Below are 22,286 nucleotides of genomic sequence, written 5' to 3'. Positions count from 1 at the left end.
TGGTGGTGGGGGGGGGGGTGATACTGCCGTGGAGCCCGAAGCTTGACGCGGGACGTTCCTGGTCTCGAGCACCGCGGATTTACTCCAGCTGGCACGCGCACGGTGACAGAAATGAATAGCCTACGGAATGATAACGACCGACAGCGCAAGATGGGCAGGCGTTGAGATCAGCTTTAACGGCGGCGGCTCAGCTTCGAAATGGTAGGACAAAACCTGTTCCGGTACAATAATGTAGTAGACTGTATCTTCCTATTGGTGTGCTGTTTCGTGTTTTCCAAAAAAAAAAAAAAAAAGACGCAGTGCGAGGAGTTGAATGAGTAACATCAGCTACGCAGCTGAAAGTGGAGCAGAAAGCGGCGGCAGTTAACATCACCTTCCTCCAAATCTCAGCAGAGCCCGTTTCCGTTATTTTTTCCCTCTTTCCGTCTTTTAGTTTGTGGAAGCGTCCGAACATTATAGTCCGGTACGTGACGTTTCCCCCGCGGAGAGAATCTGTCGCTAAATTTCATTCAAAAATCTGGCAAATAAAGATTCACCTTGCACGCCAGAAAATAAAAACGCCCGGAACAACACGGCTGGAGAACAATCTTGAATGTTCGGGATCTAAACTTAAATTCGGCGCAGACACGACACGTAAAACACGCCGTACTTTAAGGAAATCTTAACTTTTAGAGTCGGCTCGACCGCTCTGTCAGTTGGTGTCTTACGTCAAACGTGCTGTTACAGGGCGGAAGCCGGCAGCGGGAAACGGTTATTAAACTCAATATTTCGTTGACATGAAGGTGTTTTTGAAAACAATATGAGTGCCGAATTTTCTAAAACATCATCAAATACGAGAAGGTTTGAATTGACACGCGAGACGATGCGTGTGTTTGTCATAAAAAACAAGTAAACTTAAGACTCCTTCAGTTTTGAACGGAGTTTGGAGCGGCGTCGTATCCGTGTCGGAGAACGGGACGTGTTGGCGTTTCACAGGCTTTATCCTACCGGCAAATGTGGTTTCCGACCGCTGGCGGCGCGTGAGTAAGCGGGACAACGTGCATTGGTGTGAGTGTATGAGCGCGTGAAGTGGCGGGTGAAAGTTATTGAGTTCGGTGTTTTTGTGGGAGAGCGTGCAGTAGCAAGCAGCAGGCCCCTCTGCCCCCTTCCGTTCGTCACGCGGGACGGCGGCAGGCCAACTTGAAGTTCAGCTTAAAGCCTCCTTCTCCCGGTTTTGTGTGCGTGTGCGTGCGTGCGTGTGTGTGTTAGTCAGCAGAAAATGGCCGCAGTTAAAGCCAGCGGGCTGAGTTAGAATGACAGGCCGACAGAGGGCCTCCTGTCCCGGCATACAGCTGGGGCAGTGGGCCGCTAGCAGACACACAGAGTTGCAGCTGGGGGAGGCAGAGGCAGTCCTCCTGTACCCGCAGTGCTGCTGGAAACACTCAGTGGAAGATCTGAGTTCATGTTGGGAAGTGAGCCACTTGACAACAGCACAGATGCCACAATAGAGGAAAAAGCAGAAAATCATTGCCCCTCCATCACCATCAGCTCCGATACGTGACACAGATTAAACTTGAGACTGTGATTAATTAATTGCTATACAGACTTAATCCTCCTGAATTTACAATTTACAATACCAACAAAGCTCAAATAAAGTGAGGCTGCTCTCGATGTGTTAAGGTGACAGTGTGGCATTTGAAGGATCATACAAGTCAAGCAAAAAAATACCCTTAAATAATGACAGTAAGGATTTGATGAACTGAGCAATAAGCATATGGCCCAAACTTTCCCCCCATTTTTTAAGATTTCATATTTTCTGTCTGGTTTAATTGTAAAACTGTAAAAGTATTTATCCTCTTACTCCCAGTGTATAAACACCCACACAACCTGCCATAAAAAGCCAGTGGTCGAATTATATCTAGTGGTCAGTTAATAGGGTCTGTTGTCTGAAAACATCCCCTTTTCACGTGTTACCCTTTTAGTTTTTATTGTTTATCTGATAAATTCATCTTAATATATCTGTAGGCTATGTGCATTTTGGTTGAATCTGTTTAATCTGATCTAAAGTTAAAACTAAATATCTACTTTTAGCAGCGGTGGAGGACAGTTTAAAATATTTTACCTCCGTAAAAGCAGCTCTACCACACTGTCAAAATACTGTACTGAAAACGTTACTCAAGTAAAAGTATATAACGTGAGCCTATAGGCTATATTAGACATGTAAATGTACTTAATATATCAAAAGTAAAAAGATTCAGAGCAGTAAAATGCACTTTACAGTGTTATATTATTGGATTATTATTCCTGATGCATTAACGTTTAAGTAGCATTTTGTTGTGTGTTTTGGTTTGTGAATGTGTAGCTCATTTGAAATATTTTACATTTTGTTGAGTTATTTGATTTAAAACAATGCATCTTATTCTATGATTTTTATATGTAAAATCTTCAGCCTAAATGGTAAATATTACTATTAGAATAAAGTTGTGTTAAAAGTTAAAAAGTACAATATTTCCAGGTGAATTGTGGTGAAGTCTAAAGTAGCATGAAATGTAAATACTCAAGTTAAGTACACTACCTCAAATTTGTACTAAAGTATAGCACTTCATTAATGTTATAACTTAAAATTAAGCACTGATTGAAGGCACTGTGACAACAACAAATATGTTGTATATTGTATATATTCTATAACATTTTTTAGATTAGATTTTTATATGCGTGTGAATGTGTATATGCTATTTTAGTAGCAACTGCTGCTTTAAGTTGTTAATATAGTTGTTAAAGTTGGAGATTAAAGTGTTGATCTGAGGACCTACTGGCCTTGTGTGAAGCCCTCAGGGTGTTATTAGGAGCAGGGTATATACAGTAGGTGTGGTGTGGCGGTGGCTGTGCAGCTGATCCTGAGATGAACTGTATGAACAGTGTGTTTTGAGGCCAGTTGCTGCTGCGGCTTTAAGCCCGTCGTCTGGGATGGGCTGAATTCATAACGTCATTTCAGTTTTTTTTTTTCTTTTATTCTTCGCCCCCTCATCTCCTTCCTTCTTTTAAATGACACAGCCCCCGTGCTCCGTTACACCTCCGGCCATATTCTCCTCAGAATGATTATTCCAAACTTCCTCGGTGTTTTTCTCCCCGCGGGGCTTTTTTCCGGGGCCTCAACTTTTCTGACGTGTCATCATTTCTGGAGTTAACGCGGCGCGGAGTCATCCGAGGCGACCGGATCCCGCTCCTCTCGGGCTTCTTGAAGAAATTCAGAGAAGCAGCTCAGGAGTTTTCTCTTAACCCGGAGCCACCGCTGCTCAGCTGAACGAGGGCGCGTAGGAATCTGCAAAAAAAAAAAAAGAAAAAAGAAATGACGACGCTAAGGAAATTAAGGTCTTCAGCCCAGGGATGTTTATGTTAACGCAAAGCCTGGTCTGATTCAGCTCCTCCTCATCAAAATGATGTTTTCTCCCCTCTCTCTGTCTCAGGTAAAACTGCACTCTGCCTCTGTTATACACTTGCACTGAGAGTCCACCCTGCAGGGAAATGAAGCCACCATGTAGTTAACTAATTATCCAAGACACTGTGTTCATTTGATAATAAGTGTGTGCAGGAAATAAGGCAGTATAATGACAAATGCCTTCATTTCGACAGTTTTCAACAACCCCCAGCTTCAGTTGTTCAGCTTGTTCATGGTGATATGAATCATAGATTGATATCAGGAGCAGGTACACGCAGTGAAGGGTTGGAGAGCTGAATCACACTGACTGCAGCAGGCCTGGTGAGCAGGCACTTGAATTAACATGTAGTTATTAGCTGTAACTTGTTGAAAGGACTGTTTGAAAGCCTCCACCAGATTCATCCTCTCTGTCTGCAGCATGCTTTGTGTTGCACATGTGCTGGGGGAGATTTTTGTCTACCCAAAACAAAGATTGGATTCACACAACTATAGGCCTACCTGTGTATGTGCAGGTATACATTCCCAAACTGTGGACCAGAAAAAGTGCAAATGAGCGAGATGAGAGAGTGAGAGGAGGTGGATCAGTTTGCAGCTGGTGTTGGTTTTCAATTGCCAGTATCAATATTCCAGCATGAAGCTCTTCATCTGTATCTTTCTGTATCTGTTTTTTTATATAACCACAGGGCAACATTCAAATATCGAGGTTTCTCTCCTGCTGATGATACCACAGCCTATCACTGCTGCTGCTACATTTACTCCTGACTTCTGCTTTTACTAGTGCCACTGTTATTACTGGGCTCTGTTTCAAAATGTCTCCCGACTCTGCCAACCCCTGTTAGTACTATTATTACCGCGGCTGCTGCTGTTGCTATTATCACTACTGCTGCTATTTGCACTGTTGAGGTAGTGTTGCAGTGGTTTTAGCGGTGCTAGCCCTGCTACAGATGATGTTCGCTTTGCTGCAAAGTTATTACAAGTGCTGTTGCGGTGTGTCTGGGGTCCTTGGTAAACCTGATCTCAGGGGGCCTTAAAACTCCCAGGTTCTGTGTGTGTCATTTTCCTTTTTGGTAAGATGATTAAAGATTAAAGATTGTTCAAGTAATTAGCACCACTTAATACCATGTCAACTAAAGTGAGTCCCGTATTATCAGCTAATCTTGTGGCCCTGACTTAAAGAATGGGTCTTGTCATAAGATTTTATTATTTTGGTTTATGTTGTGCTCACGCCGTTCATATGAAGTTATGCTTAATCCAATAATGTCACCATACTGACACAGCTGCCATTGTGATCTGCTGTTTGCACTGGTCTTAATGGGAACTTGAAGGCAACAGGGTAAAGGATGATGAACCTATAACGGCGGGGGGGGGGGGGGGGGTCCACCCTCAGTTAGCACCATATTTCAGCTCATTTTTTCCCCCTCGTGTGGAACCATTTCTCCGCTGCCACAGCTGCACTGGGGACGCTATTTTAACAGCACACTCATCTGGTTTTACTTCCCCTCCCCCACCACCCTCTGTGTTCAACTCACTTGCTGCTGTAGCCTGAGGGGAGATCAAACACATTATGTTGCTGAGTTTTGCTGATGTGGGATAAAACTGAAGTCACTCCTCGCAGTACAATTACCAGAAAGATGTTTTTTCGACTATAGGTTTAACTCTTTCATGAGCGGATCTATTCTAGTGAAGGACAGATTCACGACTCAAGAAAACTTTATCGTCTTTATTTTCCTTTAACATGGCCGTAACAGATTATCATTATAGGTTGTCTTTGGTTAAACACGACTCGAACCTGGGACTCACCTGAACATACAGTATTTATGATTTACCCCAGTGTGGGTCGTATCATAGTGTTTGCATTGGGCATAAGTTACCTGGTTACAAATGAATTGCAGGGTTAGCGAAGTAATAACAACGGCAGGTCATGGGACAGTACCTCTGCCGTGTGTCTGAAGTCTCCTCTCAGTGTCAGGTGTTAACTGCAGTGTGATTTTTAAGGTGCACACTGGATCTACTTTAAAGTAGATCAGGAGAAATTGAAAATATTATATGCTTTTACTCTCTGGCACCTGTCCAGTGCCTAAAGCCGAAAGCCCTGAAGACATATGAAGAATGAAGGGAAGTGAAACTCACCTGGTGTAAGGTGAGACAGCTCAGTCTGACTGTGCGTTCATGTGGCAGGCTACATGATCAATGATCAATAAGTATCAGGTGCTGTACAATGTAAAGACGACCCCACATGTTTGGGCCTCAGTCAAACTCAGGAGTTTTTAGTGGGAGTTTGTTTTGCACCAAAATCAGAGACTAGAAGACGTATCAGAACGGTTAGCTTAGTTAGCATCTTTTATTTGTTTATGTTGTTTGTTAGCTTGTAACTGGCAGTGGCTGACAAAGTGTTAGCGGCTGTGCTAATACAAACTCTTGCTCTCTGTACTGAAGGTTTCGGTAACGGGTGAAAGAGCAGAGATGGTTAGTGTTGGAGGAAACATCATAGAGACTCAGCCACATGTTTGAGCCTCAGTCAGACCCAGACTCAGATGACGAGTCTGTTGAGACCAGAACCAGAGACTAACAAACAGATCAGAACAGTTAGCACAGTGAGCATCTTTCATTTGTTTATGTTGATAGATAGATTGATAGATGGATAGATACTTTATTTTGTTGTTTGTTAGCTTGTAACTGGCAGTGGCTGACACAGTGTTAGCGGTTGTGCTAATGCTAACTCTCTCTCTCTGTACTGACAAGATTTCAGGTTTATTTAGCCCCGCCCCCCGTTCCCACAAGTTGACAGAATTGGTTCCTTTGGTTTGTGACGTATGAAACGGGCTGTCTGAATCTGTTTTTATGAGACTGTCAAGTCGGAAACACTCAGTCACGGTTTGTTGTGCACAGCTGCTTCTTTGCTTCATGTTTCACATTAGAATAATCAGTAACGGATGATATGTGAAGGATAACGACAGTCGTAAACACTCTGAATAAATTGTGAATCTTGCATAAGAATCATGATACAACAGGTGCAGCAGCCTTCACGACACTTGCAGTGTATTCAGAAAGTTTTCAGACCCCTTCACTTTTGTTATGTTCCAGCTTCAATCGAAAATCATTTAAATTCTCTTTCCCTCATCAATCTTCACTCAAACACTCCAAACTGACAAAGTTAAAATAGAATTTTTGACATAAGTTATGGTGGGAATTTCAGCAAACAGAGGACTGACAACCAGAGAGTGGTCTTTCCAGTTTATTTTGACACTTGCAAGTGGACGCCTCAGCCAACAACGGAGAGTGTTACTGACCAAGAGCGCAATGCATGTTTACTACGGTCTGCTTTTATACACTCATACACAGTATAATTGTCGGGACACCTGTAGTACATACGTCATTACTCTTGACATGATGAAAGTATGAGGAATGTGCTGTATTTTCCTAATACATAAGGATTCAGACACTTTTGATTACAGCGTCCAGTCTTCTTGGCTCTGACGTCACAAGCTCTGCACATCTGGATTTGTGGATTTTCTGCCGTGCTTCTCTGCAGACCCTCTCAGGTTCTGTCAGGTTGGATGAGGACCAGAGATGTCGGATTGGGTTCAAGTCTGGACTCTGGCTGGGCCACTCAGGGATATCCACAGTCCTTGTTGTCCCTGAGCGACTCCTGCGTTGTCTTGGCGGTGTGAACCTTCAGCCCAGTCTGAGGTGCTGAGCACTCTGGACCAGGTTTTCATTAAAGATCTCTGTACTTTGCTCCGTTCAGCTTCGCCTCAACCCTGACCAGTCTCCCTGTCCCTACTGCTGAAGAACACCCCCACAGCCTGATGCTGCCTCCGCCAGGCTTCACCTTTAGGATGGTGCTGGACAGGTGATGAGCGGCTCCTGGTTTCCTACAGACATGACGCTTAGAGACCAAACAGTTCAATCTTGGTTTCATCCGACCGGAGAATCCTGATGGTTTTCCTTCTGGAAGTTTCTCCATCTCCATACAGGATCTCTGGAGCTCAGCCAGAGAGACCATCAGGTTCTTGGTCACTTCTCTTACCAAGGCCCTTCTCCCCTGATTGCTCAGTTTGGCGTCCAGCTCTAAGAAGAGTCCTGGTTGTTCCAACCTTCTTCCATTTAAGAATGATGGAGGCCACTGTTCTCTTAGGAACCAGATCTGAATCCTTTCTCCGAGCTCTGCAGGCAGCTCCTTCCTCCTCATGAATTGGTTTTTGCCCTGCTATGTCAGCTGTGAGACCTGATATAGACAGGTGTGTGTCTTTCCACGTCACGTCCAATCAGCTGAGTTTATCGTAGGTGGACTCCAGTCAAGGTGTAGAAACATCTCAGAGATGATCAAGAGAAATGGAGGAACCTGAACTAAATTGTAATGGTTCCCTTACATGAATAGGAATTATAAAAACTTCCTCTCCATGAAGATGAACATGTGAGTTTCACAACGTCAGTACATTCATAGTGAGCTCAAATGTTGGTATTCATAATTTCAACATGTTTTAAGTTAAGTTACGACTATTTGGAAATTACCCAAGATTTGTGACTTAATCAGTATTTTACACTGAGTATTGAGGTGCTCAGAAATGCAGAATAGCATCCAGTGTTATTTGCGGCTTTGACAATAACATGGAGACATGGAAACATGAGGAGCGTGATAGACTGGAGTGGTGACTGGTTTCTCTGATCCCAGTTCACTGCAGAGACACAACCAGCAGCAGGTCTCAGTGGAGTTTGGACTAACAAAGAAACGTTTTAAAGTTTAAATACGACAGAAATCACTTACACTTTATCGACTCAACACTTCATTGAAGCTTTGCTGATGAAACACATGACCTGACATGTTTCGTATGCCGAAAATGAACCCACTCCTCATGCTGATGCTCTATATGTCAGGGGAGGAGAGCAGGTGAGTATTTACTACAGCATGTTGGCTCAGACTCCTGGCGTGATGCCCGGTCAGGCCAGAGGATGTGGGCCATGTTAGGGAACAGCTACAGTCGGAGCAGAGTCGCAGTGTACTAGAGTATGAACACTTTTACTCAAACGTCAGATGAAATAAAAGTTACCTGCTGCTGCTGAAACATCTGTAGTAGTAAGTGTAGTAACAACAGATCACTGAATGTGGCTTCTTCAGCTGTATTGAACAGCATCTCCATAGGTATGTCTCCATGTTGTTCCTCCCACAACCAGCTCCGTCTGTGGCACTTTGTCTTCCACTGGTATTAATGGAGCTGCAGCTCATAGTTGGCAGAGCTGCATTATTTATGGCAGTTTTTACCTGCTGATTCTTTGCAGCCAGCGTGCAAAGCAGCAACATCCAGTCAAGTCAGTATTTAACCATATTTATTCTAGCGATTGGCCAATGTATGGGTTTTTTTTTTCAGGGCTGATACTGATACCAATTATCAATAATCAAGGAGACTGATAACCAATATTTGGAACCGATATGCCAACACAAAACTAGGGCTGTAGTAGAAAACTCACGGTGGCGTCCGGGTGTTTCTATTATTTTGTCCAACGCATTTATATCAGTGAAAGTTGGTTAAATAGCAGAAACACCTCTGTATAATGTAACACAGCTCCACACACTACATCCTCCACAATGATCATCAACAAGCGTTTTAATACAAACTGATCATTATAATCTTCAGGAAGGAGGATTTACTGCAGGACTGTTGTATTACACTACATCAGTTTTATCCACGTGTTCCTAATAAACTGAACACTGAGTGTTTATTAGTAATTATCAGCTGTATGCACAGACTGCAAAGAGCCTGACTGGAATTAATTGGTTGAATTCGGTGCTGTTCTCACCTGGGAACTGATTCACCTGGTAACCTGAAGCTGCTCTTTAATTTAATAGTTTTATCATATTATTATTACTATCACCATATAAGATGTTTTACCCCTCCCCTTTTGAAGTGTAACACGTTTGCTCTGAGATATTTTATTCTATTGATTATTGATGAAAAAAAAATAACGATACCGATTGGAAAATGCTGGATATTGCCACCAATAATCAGCCGGGCTGATAATCGGTCGATCCCTGATTTATTAACATTGTGTTGACGACCATATAGGACGTTTTGTCTCCCCACTGATATGACACATACGAGTGTCCCCTGAAATAGCGCCCCCTACAGTGGCAGTTGAATCAGACGGTTGTTGCCGTGGTTACAATATTAAACGAGTGAGCTGTGTCCCAATTCAGGAGCCGCATCCTTCATAGGGCGCGGCTTATGAAGGTTTCGCCCTTTGTAGCTGGTCTCCGTTTCTGCATATCCAGACTACAACGGGCTTTCGAATTAGAACTAATATTAATAATTAATAATGATATAAATTGTCGCGTGGACGCAGCCTTAGTCTGACTTTCCCACCCTCTCTGTGGCTCATTGGCTCCAGCTGAAAATATACTTTTAAAAAAAAATGTCACACAAATATATAGTTTCTGTTAAACAGGAAGAAATTGTGCATTTGGGGACTATCTTCAGTGGCGGAGTGATACACATTTGGTGGTCTTGTGAGTATTTCCATCAGCTGGATGGGGTATGTGGGATGCAGCCACAGCCACAGTGACAGTGTGGGTGTTCGTGTTGGTCCCAGTGCAGCAGAGTGGCTCACTGACAACAAAGGAGCTCTGTGGCACTGAGGAACATGAAATATCAGACGTGGTGCTCGTTATTAGAATCAATTAGTTGTTGTTTGGGTTCATGGTGAAATAGACTGTCCCCATCAATTAAACCAAATGTTACAAGGAAAAATGAAAAGCTCATCACATAGAGAGAAATTTAATCCTGTCTCTAGTTTCATAACTGATTTGTGTCATAATTCCTTCGTCAGCGTGGAGAGGAATCTCTGTGGGCGGGAGATGATGGGATGAGAGGGAGGCTGCAGTCCGGAGGTGCGCTCCGGTTGCCGGTTGTTCAAAATCGCTGATCTGACACCAAGTCCCCGAACAATAATTACGCATAGGCACAAAAAAACAACACATGCACATGATGGCAGAGTGCTCTGTAATCTGAGCACCGCTTCGTTAGCGCTTTAAAGATTTATTCACGACCGACAAAAGGCTGCAGAGGAAAAGATGCCTTTTCAAATTAAGTTACTTCTAATCAACATTTAATGTCTCAATAGACTTTAAGTTGTAATTTTTATTATTTTAATGATTTCAAACCCCATTTATTTAAATCATTTATAATCATTATGGTGACATTCATTAATTCTAGCAGTTTTTATTCTTACTTGTGGAGTCTACCTTTCACTAATCACTAAAAATACAGATGTTGCCAAATCAATCAGGATTTTACCTTGAAGAGTTTTATCTATGAGTTTAGTTCTGTGTTAGTGTTGTCAGGACGTACAGACACTAATAAGGGAAGGACAGACTGTTTTTCTGCTTAGAAAGACTTAAGAGATGATTTAAAACACAGTCTTCTCCAATATCTCCAACTCTACATTTAAACTTTGTCATTTTCCTCTTGTTGTTGTTCCACTGATCTTTTACTTGCTTTGGAAGCAGCAGTTGTTTTTAGTACATAATTATATTAAAAAGTGTTTCTAACAAATAGTAAATTAAAAGTCTGCAGTTATTCAGGCTGTATATTAAATATTAACATTGATTAATTCATTAATGTAGGTTATTATATTTAATATACATTATTATACCTGGTAATGAAGCATAGCCAATTACTGTGACTAATTACTCCAGTGTACTGTGTCCTCTATTGAATGGAGACATCATCATGCAGCTCCACTCTTTCTGTCAGTTCATGCTGCTCATTGGCTGCAGCTTTACTACAGTATCCAGGGGTGGGGGGTGCATGTGGAGGGGGTCTGTGTTTTTTCATCATGTCTCTGCACCAGTGACAGCGTTGTGTTTGCAGGTCGTCCGTTCGTCCCATTCTTGTGAACGAGATATCTCAGTAACGCCTTGAAGGAATTTCTTCAAATTTGGCACAAACATTCACTTGGACTCAAAGGTGAACTGATTAGAATTTGGTGGCCAAAGGTCAAAGGTCAAGGTCACGGTGATCTCATGTTCTTCTGAATGTAATACATCAGGAACGCACTGCGATCTCACAAAACATGTCCTTGGCCATGATTCATGATTTAAAACAAATATATGTCTTTATTTAACTTCAAAAATCAGTGACGGTTAAGGCCATATTTACATTGATGTCGAGCAGATGAAAATACCGGTTAAAAAAGAATTTAAAACATTTAAAACAAACAATTAATAAATAATGTAAACGGGATTTATTCCTAATGAAAAAGCTTTTGCCTTAATTTACCCACCAGATTAGATACAGGATTCTTTAAGGATAACTTCTGTGTCCAATGTCAATAAGGATAAATTGATGAAGTGATGACATTTTATATCCAGAAGGTCAAAGGTCAACTTCACTGTGACATCATAATGGTCTGCAAAAACACTTTCAATTCAGTGCTGTAGATCAGGAAGAGGAGATTGTGGCCGTATTTCCTGCAACAGGAGTCATACAACCGCGTGGTGGTGATTCCAGTTTGAAGTTGTGTTTGTGTTATTGCACTCGTTGTGTTGTGTCTACCTGCAGGATGGAGATTAGCTCTAAGCTAAATGTGGTGCGGTGCATCTCTTCTCTGTGCATGAGATCAATGTTTTTGTACGTGGCCCCTGATAAATAAATGTAATAAACTAAACTAAATATGATTTTCATCATCGAATAATTAGGCGTGCTGTTTTAGATTGCAATTAATTCGTTTGATTAATTATAATTTTTGTTCATGTGCGATGTGAAAACTATCGAGTCCAGCCAATAGTATGTCCCTGCAGTGACGGAGGCTGGTTTCAGGACTGTATTTCTCTGACTGTATATTGCAAAAACTGCCATAAAGGTTTATTCCACCCAAATACTACTTTTTATCTAAGTGCTCGTAGTTTTAAAGGTTAAATAAAAGGTAAAATAAAGATGGAAGAGAAAGGCAAGACACAAGGACGACTTTGGGGACAGATTGAAGATTATATACTGGATATAATTCTATGCAATAATAACATACAGTTCAATACAGTAACATGAGACACAGTGGGGGAGATTAATCCGTATCCATGAAATCACTCGATTTCCCCCAGAGATGAAAGATCAGAGTAACAGGTAATAAACTAATCAGTATAGTATATTCAGTTCAAGGTAATATAGTTATTAAGTATAAAAATGACTAACATTAATAATAATTTAATATGAATTCCCCACTGCTATGATTTAGTAGTTTAATGTTGCTAATATATAGATTATAAGCCGGTTGTGTATTATTATTAATAATAAAATAGCTGTGGGTCTGACCCTGTTTCTCTTCTCTCTGCACATTGTGTTTCTGCACATTTTGTGTTCATTTAATCAAACACAGTTGTGTTGCATATAAGCATAATACTAAAATGAATACGGCCTTAGACCTGGATTTGAACCCACTCAGGGTCCCTGTACAAAGCAGGGCCCTCAGATTAGATAATAACATTGAACCCCGTCCAGTGATGGATGGGCCAATCAGCCGACTGTCCTTCATGACGCTCACATGCTGCCCTGGCTTTGATGAACTGGAGTTGCTGCCTGTAATGGAAATTAATTAAATGATACTGACATTTAAATGTAATTTAACTGACACACAAAAAAATGAGAGAGAGCGAGAAAAGAGAAAGTGGAGAGAGAGAGTGCAGACGGACAGAGGGGTGAAACTGAAGGTGGTCCGTTATTCTTTGTAATTCAGTGTCATTCTACGGTTTGTCAGTGACACGTTTGACACTGCATCGTGAGAAGCAGGTCGACAGCTGTTTAATGAATGCGTCCATGGCGGCTCCAACGCTTGTTAATGGTTGTTAATGAACATCACACACAGGTCTGCCGTCTGACAGTGGTGTAAGTGCTCATCTGTTTTCAGCGCTGCACGCTGTAAATGACCACAAACCTTAAACCCCACTTCCCGCACATTGAGTGTGGAGCCTTTGGGCCCTTGAGGATCTGCAGCCCTGTGTCACGGCTCAGAATAAACACGACCCAAATATACGACGCAGATAAAAAGTTCAAACAATTCACCTTTAATGAAGGAAACACAGGTGAGAGGAGGGACAACGTCAGCTGGAAACAAACCGGCAGCATGGCTGGTGTGGGATGATAGACAGCCTGAGAACAGGTGGAGGTGGGCCAGTATTTATACCTGGGAGTAATCCACTGAAGCTCTACCTGAACTGATTGAAAATATCACAGAGAAAAGAAAATAACGAGAAACCGCCAGCAAACGTGAAGCATGCAAGATACAGTAATCTCCCGTTCTCTGGTGTTCCTGAAGCTGCAACCAGCAACCCCGAGATTAAAGACCTCCACCGGTCTCTGTGAACAATACAACCTTCCATCAAGTTCACCGACATCTAAAGGACGGAGACAGATTGTACAGAGTTTGATCATTTTCTTCAGAGAGAACAAATCAAAAGGAAAAGGAAAGAACTAAAAGCTAACTTTGGTCTAAATGACTAGTTTCCTCAACAAGCAGATGAGTACTGAGTGTACCTGCTGCTGGACAGATTGCACACCTCCTTTCACAATACCACATTACTTTCCTAAAGTCACCATGGAAACAGGTGTCATTAGTATAACAATATGGCTGACGCTGGCACTGAGGCATAAAAACACAATTTCTGATTCAACAACTTAAATATAAATCTTCAAAAACAGAAATAAGTTACACATTGAGCTGATCAGCTGATCCAAAACCAAAGAGCAGTAATTCCTGCCATGAAATCACTGAAAACCCACAAGAAATACATCAGATTTTCCACATATTTTACATTAAGTTAAACTCACTCCCCCCAATTTATTCCAAGCCAGAAGCAGACACTTTAGATGCACCACTGACATTAGATGAACTTTGAAAGCCCTACATCTGATGCCAAATAACAAGCCAGCCGGAGCAGACGCCCCCCCCCCCGCTGACTTCTCTCAACACTTTTGGCGCTCGCCGTCTCCACTCAGGAAAACAAAATACAAAACACATTAGAAACTGACTGAAGAATCGAGACTAAAGCCCCGACCATCAGATCAGAAACAGTTCCAACTTTAGTTCACCCCAGTCAGAGAAAAGACATGCTCCAGATAACGCTTGTAGAAAGGGCTGGAAGATGTGACTTCAAATCAATATCACGATTAATGAACGATTACCGATTACCTGGCGCTGATCGGTCTCTCTGTGTTTGAGCCGCAGCTTTGCTTTGAGTGAATGTGGATTGACGTTAGTTGGACGTTGGAGGCTCGTGACTGTTTTAAGGGAAAAGTTAATTAACCGGCACATTGGACTGAATTGATCGACATGATCAAGATACGGTTTTGATACTTGTTTGGTTAATTGGCCGGTCCAACCTGTAAACTGTGTAAACTTACTCAACACACTTTGGCTTTTGGAGATTCGTTCATCAAAACCTTCACAAGTAAAAAGCCAATCGGTTTTCAACTGCTCCCATCCACAGCGCTTTGTTTTACACAACCACAGTTCGCTAACGTTAACGCTAACAGTTTTGTTTCCATAGAGATATTATTGAGTTTATCAACAGTGACTCTGCTGCTGTGAACATTATTGTTGCTGCTCTACACTTTAAACTTTTATTTAATTTAATTCATTCTAAGCCTGTTTCTAAACTTTATTCTTTTAAAAAACACAATAACAACAACCAATAGGAGTATCAGTAAAGAACCGGATAAGCTGTACTGTAATGATGAGATAAGATAAATATAATATTATATATTATATTATATCAGAGAACCCAGACTGGCTCACATACATTCACATCCAGCGTGTGAAGATGAACCTGCTTCTTTTCCTTCAGAGGACAAATTGCAGAAAAAAAAAAAAAAAAAACCTCCACATGTCACACCATTAGATCAGTGGTTCAGATCTATTGATTATTTAATTACACCATTCAACTGGGAAAATTAAAAACCAAAAATCAAACTATCCACTCGACGAAAAACCAACATCATCATCAAACCAACCCCATAGAATAGAGTTAGAGCAACTGCATTCAAAAACATTTCACTCACAGATTTACCTTTCCCCTAACTCAACGATCAAACACCCCCCCTCCAATAAAGACACTGTGATTTAGAGAGACGTCTGAGGGAACGTCTTAAAGCTGAATCAGTTCAGGTGAATAGAGGCAGATTGTTGTTTTAGATGTCTGCATATGAAAAACCTCTTCAGGCATTTACATTAAGGAAAGATGAAAGGAAAATCCTCCAGTATCTGTTATCAATCACAATTAATATAAATGGATGTGATGACTGCATGGCAATAACAGTGATATAGTAAAAGATTCAAATTACAATATTAATAAAGAAAAATGTAGATGTAATTTGAGGGTGTTACCAGCAGAGGGCGCCCTCTCATCCACAGGTCAGTGCTCTAATCATGTGCTTTATAAAAAGAGGGTTGGATATGTAATTTGTTCTGTAGCGCCAGAGGAATCCTGAATAAATAAGGTTTAACTAACTTATATAAACCTGCCTATCAGAGGTTTTTCTCACCAGCTCAGAGTCCAGAGATCCTTTAAAGCCGACCTCCTCTGTGAGGATGTAAACCTGTTATCTGTTCATCCTCCTCAGATGATGATCTGAGATCTGAAAAGGTATTTAGGTCTTAAAACTGGTTTTTGAACACAGGTTACATAAGGTTGAACATTTGTAACATCATTTCGATGAATATTAACTTAATATTTTTTAAACTTCTTTGAATGTAAAATAGACAGGTGATTATTTACAATAACATGCACCGTTCTTACCAACGGATAAGGAAATCATAGGGAAATACTGAATGAAAACACAGTGTAAGGACTGTACAGACACATGTTACTGCCTCTTCTCTTTCCTCACATCAGGATCTTATCACAGGGACAGTCAGTGAGGAAAATCAGGACAGTGTAGGTGGAATATTCATAACAAACCCACATCAGGAGTGAAAACATATCTCTGCTGTCTCCTGATGATACTGCAGGGGAAATTAGCCGACGCTGTGTTTACGTTTGTCTGTCTGTTGCAGGATGAGTTCCATCCGTTCATTGAGGCTCTGCTGCCCCAGGTCCGTGCCTTCGCCTACACATGGTTCAACCTCCAGGCCAGGAAAAGGAAGTACTTCAAAAAGCATGAGAAGAGGATGACTAAAGAAGAAGAGAGAGCGGTTAAAGACGAGCTGCTGGGGGAGAAGGCAGAGGTGGGATGGAGAAGTTGAGTGGTGGATAGAACAAATAAACTTCTAACTAATTTATTTTGTTTTACAAATCAAGAAGCTAAAATATGTTTTACAACATATTGATTTACTTTACATATTTCCAATGTTACACTAACCCTTCATATGCTATTAGAACAGATTGTTCAATACACTGATTGGCATCACTCTCTTAATAATATCGCTCTGTTCCTAGGTGAAACAGAAGTGGGCCAGCCGCCTTTTGGCCAAGCTGAGAAAGGACATCCGACCTGAATGCAGAGAAGACTTTGTCCTGTCCGTCACCGGGAAGAAAGCAGCGTGTTGTGTCCTGTCGAACCCCGACCAGAAAGGCAAGATGAGACGCATAGACTGTCTTCGACAAGCTGACAAGGTAAAAATCATCCCGTCTAACGGTCCGTGTTCCCTTCCAGGAGTTCTGTTCCACAGTTTGCATCAGGAGGTCAGGATAGGAAGGAAATGATAACGATAATGAAGGATGGATGTAGGCGAAGGCAAATGAAGCTCAACTATGTAACCGATGTTTGATTGTTTGTTTGTTTTGCACGACATATTATTAGGGTCACAACGAGGAGGAAGAAAAATCAGAAATTTTGAGAATAAAATCGTAATTTTACAAGAAAACAGTCATAATGAGAAGAAAGTGGTAATTTTAGGTCACATGTTGTTTTGGGGGGGAAACATCTGGAGCTTTAAAATGAGGAACGTGGAGCATCCTGTGAAGTTAGACTTTAGGTCTCACTAATAAGGAGATACTTCATCTTTTAGCTCATCATCAGCATCATCAGCATCATCAGGACAGAGTCATTAGTGCAAATAAACCAGTTATAAACCAATTAAAAATAAACCAGCATTATTAGATCTTGGTCCAAGCATGCTACATGCTGATTGGCTCACTGACGCTGATGAGATTTTCTCATTTACTCGATTTGAATTGAACAGCATTTTTCAATCCTTGAGAGCATCAAACCAATTTGGTTTATAGAAGTAATAATAACAACAACAATAATAATAAACTTTATTTGTATGGCACCTTTCATAGAAGGAATGTAGCACAAAGTGCTTCACATGAAAAGGAAAGAAATAAAATGAACATAAAACATTGTTAAAATCATTGATCTAAAGTGTTAAACATTAAAAACATTAACGTTAAATGAGATAAAATAATGAATAAAACAATAAATCATGAAATAGAGAGACATTTAAAAGAAGTGCTGAGTATTGAAGTAATGAAGTTCGATACTCGGCGTCAAAGCCGTGAACTTTAAACATTTGTTGATGGTGATCAACGCCTGTTTTGATATTCAACTGTTGCCTTGACAACAGTCCCCTCTGAGTCTCCATCACATGTTGCTATGCAACTGAGGCGTCATGTAGTTGGATTAGTGATTAAGGACAGAAAAACATCTGGTTTCCTACAGAAAAACATCTGGTTTCATACAGAAGAGGCTACAGAACAAGGATTCATATTAATTATTTAACATTACACACCGTGTTGTTATGTTCATTTTAGTTTGGTAGTTTTTGTGGAAATTATTGTGTGTTAAAGAATTTAACCGATTACTGGTGAAACTAATTGTACCAACTCAGTCGTGATAAAATAGTCAGATTGATTAGGGGAAGTTTTTTGTAATGCTTAGAACAGTTTTATGTTTATGTTTTTTATATTTATATTTACCTCAGAAGACAGCTACAAGTGTTTTACTGAAGTGTGGCTTAAAATATAAGCAGCGTGTCAGAGTTAGGATTTTGTTCACAGTGTTCAAAGACCAAAAGTTTTTTTTTTTTTTATACATTTACAGTCAAACGTTGATGACATGAAACTGTTAAATGGAGGGGAGCGCTGGTGCAGCTTGTCCAGAGTCAGATTCACGCTGTTAAAGTCATCAGTGTTGTCTTCTCTCAGGTGTGGAGGTTGGACCTGGTGATGGTCATCCTGTTTAAAGGAATCCCATTGGAAAGCACAGATGGAGAGCGGCTTGTGAAGGGAGGCCAGTGCTCCAACCCGATCCTCTGCGTCCAGCCTCGACACATCTCAGTCTCTGTCAAAGAGCTCGACCTTTACCTCGCTTACTACGTACAGGAGAGAGGTATGTAACCAACACACACTTCACTGTTGCTGTGACAACTGATGGATCCTACTGTCGCCTTTACGCAACTTTTCTCTGCGAAGACACAACCTGACGTAGGTGTGCACACCTGCGATAGGAGAGCTTTCTGTTTTTCTGTTGGTGTCAGGCTTTTAAAGCATTGGTCAGATAAATGTAACTGCTTGTGAGGCAGGAAGAGGCGGGGCTACTGCAGGGCAGGTGGGAGTGGCAGGGCCTGAAATGACAGGAGAGTTTAATGATAGTGACAAAAGCAGGAGGAGAATGAATGAATGAACTGTAACAAGTCGTATTTCTGAGTCGATTTGATGAGAGTTTTACTGTTGTGATAAGGACGTGACACAGGTGAGGTGGTGACTAATGTTGGCAGCTGTTTCAGTTAATTAATAAAAAAACGTTGGTGGCCCCTTCTCTTCGGCCTCGTGGCCAAGATGGCGACCGCTGAGTGTGAACCTTTTGACTGTGTGTACAGACGTGAGTGTGAGTGTGTGAACTGAGCCTCAGCGTCTGTCTTTAACTCATGTGTTCAGTCTTTTTGTCAGTCGTGGTTTTGAAATCAGGATTTTAGCAGCGGCTTGGAAGTGAACATATAATCTTCATTTACCAGGTTTCTCTGTTTCATACTACGGTTGCGTTGTCTTGACAACAGAAACAGAAAAACATGTAAACGAGAACAGGTTTATTGGGGACTCGGCTGAATTAAAATACTGTATGTATGAACACAGAAAGGAGAGCAGCAAACAGATAAAGAAACCAGCTGATATGAGGCAGGTCCTGTCACATCAGGCTTTGACCTGTGGTCTTATTAATGGAGCCACCGAGTCCAAAAGCTTTTCTTCTTTAAGGAGCAGGAATAAACTCAGTAAATACCACGGCCGTCTGTGTTTCAGATCAAGAGATATTTTGGCCTGAAGAAGAAAGGAGAGATTCATTGTTTATGGAGATGAAGTGTGTGTGTGTGTGTGTGATTCACCGAAATCTGCTGATTGGACTGTGATATTACTTGTGTACAAGAAAACAAGACTAGCGCGGTGAAGTACAGACGCAGTGCGACTCCGTGCCGAGCCAATGGAGAGAGACGTACATTTGTGAGGATACAGAGCATCTATGAATCTACATAATCGTAGAGAGTGCAGAATGTAAATGATCCATTAGTTGTTAAGATATTTCATTCTGTCCCGACACTTCAGAGGAAAGTCACTGGGAAAGCAAAAACATAAGGATTTATCCGTGTGGGACCAGGAATCTCCCACCAAACTCTACAGTAGTTTGATGCGTCTTGTCATGAACCAAAATAGGGAACAGCAGGGACGTTTAGTCTCGACCACGGGGCTTAACCAAAGGTCAGAAGGTCACATAGAGCCATCGTTATTCATATCAGATTTGAAAGAGTATGTCGAGAATATAACATGGCTTCGTTTTGTCACGGCAGATCTCAAAGGGCTGCGGATGTGTTTAAATCATCTTCAGAGCAGCTCCGGGTTCTTCCCTCTCATTGGCCGGTTGAAACCATTTGTATAAATACGTTTAATGGAGCCGCGAGTCGAGTCCAAAAACAACTGAAAGACAGCTCAGTGTTCACATCTGGTTTTTATATTGTGGCTTCAGGAGCTGGAAGAGGCTCGTTCAGCGACACAGTGAGGCGGCAGCTCGATGGGACAGAACAGCACCGACGACCAGCGACACCAGGGCAGTAAACACAACATCACCTGACTGCAGAGTAAACACCAACTGCTGCTGAATTCATTTCTGTAACAAATAGGTCATCTCCACTCCCAGTGTGCTCTCTGCCACCGGCTCACAGTGGTTTGGGGAGGGAGGGCGGGAGCTGAGCTTCAGTCTGTGAGACACGAGATGTTCAGCTGCCACTCGGTCTTTTTGCAGTGACACCACCTCCTCCCCCGCCTCCCCCTCCTCCTCCGATTCAGCTGACCTTGATCAAGATTGGATGCAGGATGCAACTTGCTAGAAAATCCGAGGGCGAAGGGCTCGGTGTCCAGAACATTTTGTTTGTCTATTATTTTTCTCATTTTCTCATTATTATTTCACTACCGCCCTGTAGGTAGGAGGCTCTTCTTTCTGCATCGGCACACACTCCCTACACACTGTAGGAACATCACTTCAGAGAAAAATACTTTTTTTAATAATAGGTAACTATAAGACCATCATTACGCTGTGCATAACGAATGTATAGAGAAAAAAAGGCGATTTAATTGTTGCTTCTCCCTGTCCTTATATTGTAATCACTGGCTGACGTGCAGCAGAAGAACTCGAACCCGGCAACGTCACAACTGTATAAGACACAGTCACGAAACGTTCAAGGTGTCAAAATGAAGGCGGAGTTTAAAGATAGGTGTTGTGAGCTCATTGGCCGTAGAGAAGAGCCCCCCCCACCACCACCTTTACACATCTGGCCCACAGTCGTTTCAGAGGCATCACATGATGTTCTCTAGTTTCTCATGATACAGTTCTTCTTCACTGGTTTTTCAGTCGTGCTGTTATTAACAAACAACATTTGAATGAAGTGAATCGACTCCTTGACCTGAAGATAACACTGGAGACATTGTTGGACTGTGTGTCTTGCTCTATATCACTATTATGGGCTGGAAGTTATTTTTACCCCACATGCGTAGTTTGTGGATCCCAAAGACTTTTCCTTTATAAAACACAAACTGACAATATTTACCATCCGACCGACTCCCTGATTCTCTACAGGCAGAGCTACAGTCACTAACACGTCACCGGTTTCCTGCACAAGCAGAGAGAGTGTCCTGCTTTCTCTTCCACCGAGGTTCAAGATCATTTCTGCTGATCGAATGGGAAAACGACGGAGTGACCTCGTTCAGCCGCGACCACCGAAACCACCGAAGTCTTCTAGTCTTCAAAAGACCATTACTGCACACTGTGTGAACACGAGCTCTATCATCGCTCTGTGTTTGTGTTTTCAGCGGTGGAAACCAGAAGACTTGATGCTCGTCTCATGACATCACGTTTCCTGCTGATGGTTGCTAGTTAGACTTGACGTTCATACTGGTGACATTAGTTGCTGTTTGCGGTTTTTGTTCCTCGGCGCCGGCGTCTGTGCGTCCGTCGGTACGTCCGTCCCGTTCTCGTGAACGCGATATCTAAGTAACGCCTCGACCGAGCTTCTTCAAATGTGGCACAAGCATTCACTTGGACTCAAAGGTAAAGCGATTAGATTTTGGTGGACAAAGGTCAAAGGTCAAGGTCTCAGTGATCTCATGTTCTTGTGACATTCTGTCTTTCTGTCTTTCTCTTTCATTCGTTCTTTCTTTCTTTTCAATAATTTAATTAATCTGATAACTGTCTTGTTAATGAAATTGTCTAACTGTCTAATTTATTGATTGTTGAAAGTGTTTTAATCAAATCTCCCTCTCTCTCCCTCTCTCCCTCTCCCTCTCTCCCTCTCTCTCTCTCTCTCTCTCTCCCTCTCCCTCCCTCCCTCTCTCTCCCTCTCTCTCTCTCCCTCTCTCTCCCTCTCCCTCTCTCTCCCTCTCTCTCCCTCTCCCTCT

The 22,286-nt window shown here is 41.9% G+C and overlaps 1 protein-coding gene across 3 annotated transcripts in view; it reads left to right on the top strand.

Annotated features, from left to right (window-relative positions):
- The first annotated feature begins 65 nt into the window (after nucleotides 1-65).
- Nucleotides 66-22,286, top strand: part of LOC111656946 (nuclear factor I/C) — a 43,247-nt gene continuing 21,026 nt past the window's right edge. Inside the window, exons 1-4 of one of the 3 annotated variants that reach the window (XM_087174713.1) lie at nucleotides 66-201; nucleotides 16,460-16,630; nucleotides 16,842-17,018; nucleotides 18,552-18,735. In XM_087174713.1, the coding sequence (XP_087030839.1) occupies nucleotides 199-201; nucleotides 16,460-16,630; nucleotides 16,842-17,018; nucleotides 18,552-18,735 (535 nt within the window). In that variant the 5' untranslated portion in view covers nucleotides 66-198. Of the gene's footprint in view, nucleotides 202-2,980; nucleotides 3,447-16,459; nucleotides 16,631-16,841; nucleotides 17,019-18,551; nucleotides 18,736-22,286 lie in introns of those variants that run through there. The other 2 variants (XM_087174712.1, XM_023408871.2) reach the window with 2 other exon arrangements.

This window comes from Seriola lalandi, unplaced genomic scaffold (genome assembly GCF_002814215.2).
Source record: "Seriola lalandi dorsalis isolate HSWRI2012SDOR001 ecotype SW California unplaced genomic scaffold, Sedor1 jcf7180002054375, whole genome shotgun sequence".
Classification (NCBI taxonomy): domain Eukaryota; kingdom Metazoa; phylum Chordata; class Actinopteri; order Carangiformes; family Carangidae; genus Seriola; species Seriola lalandi.
This window is presented reverse-complemented; position numbering and strand designations above follow the sequence as displayed.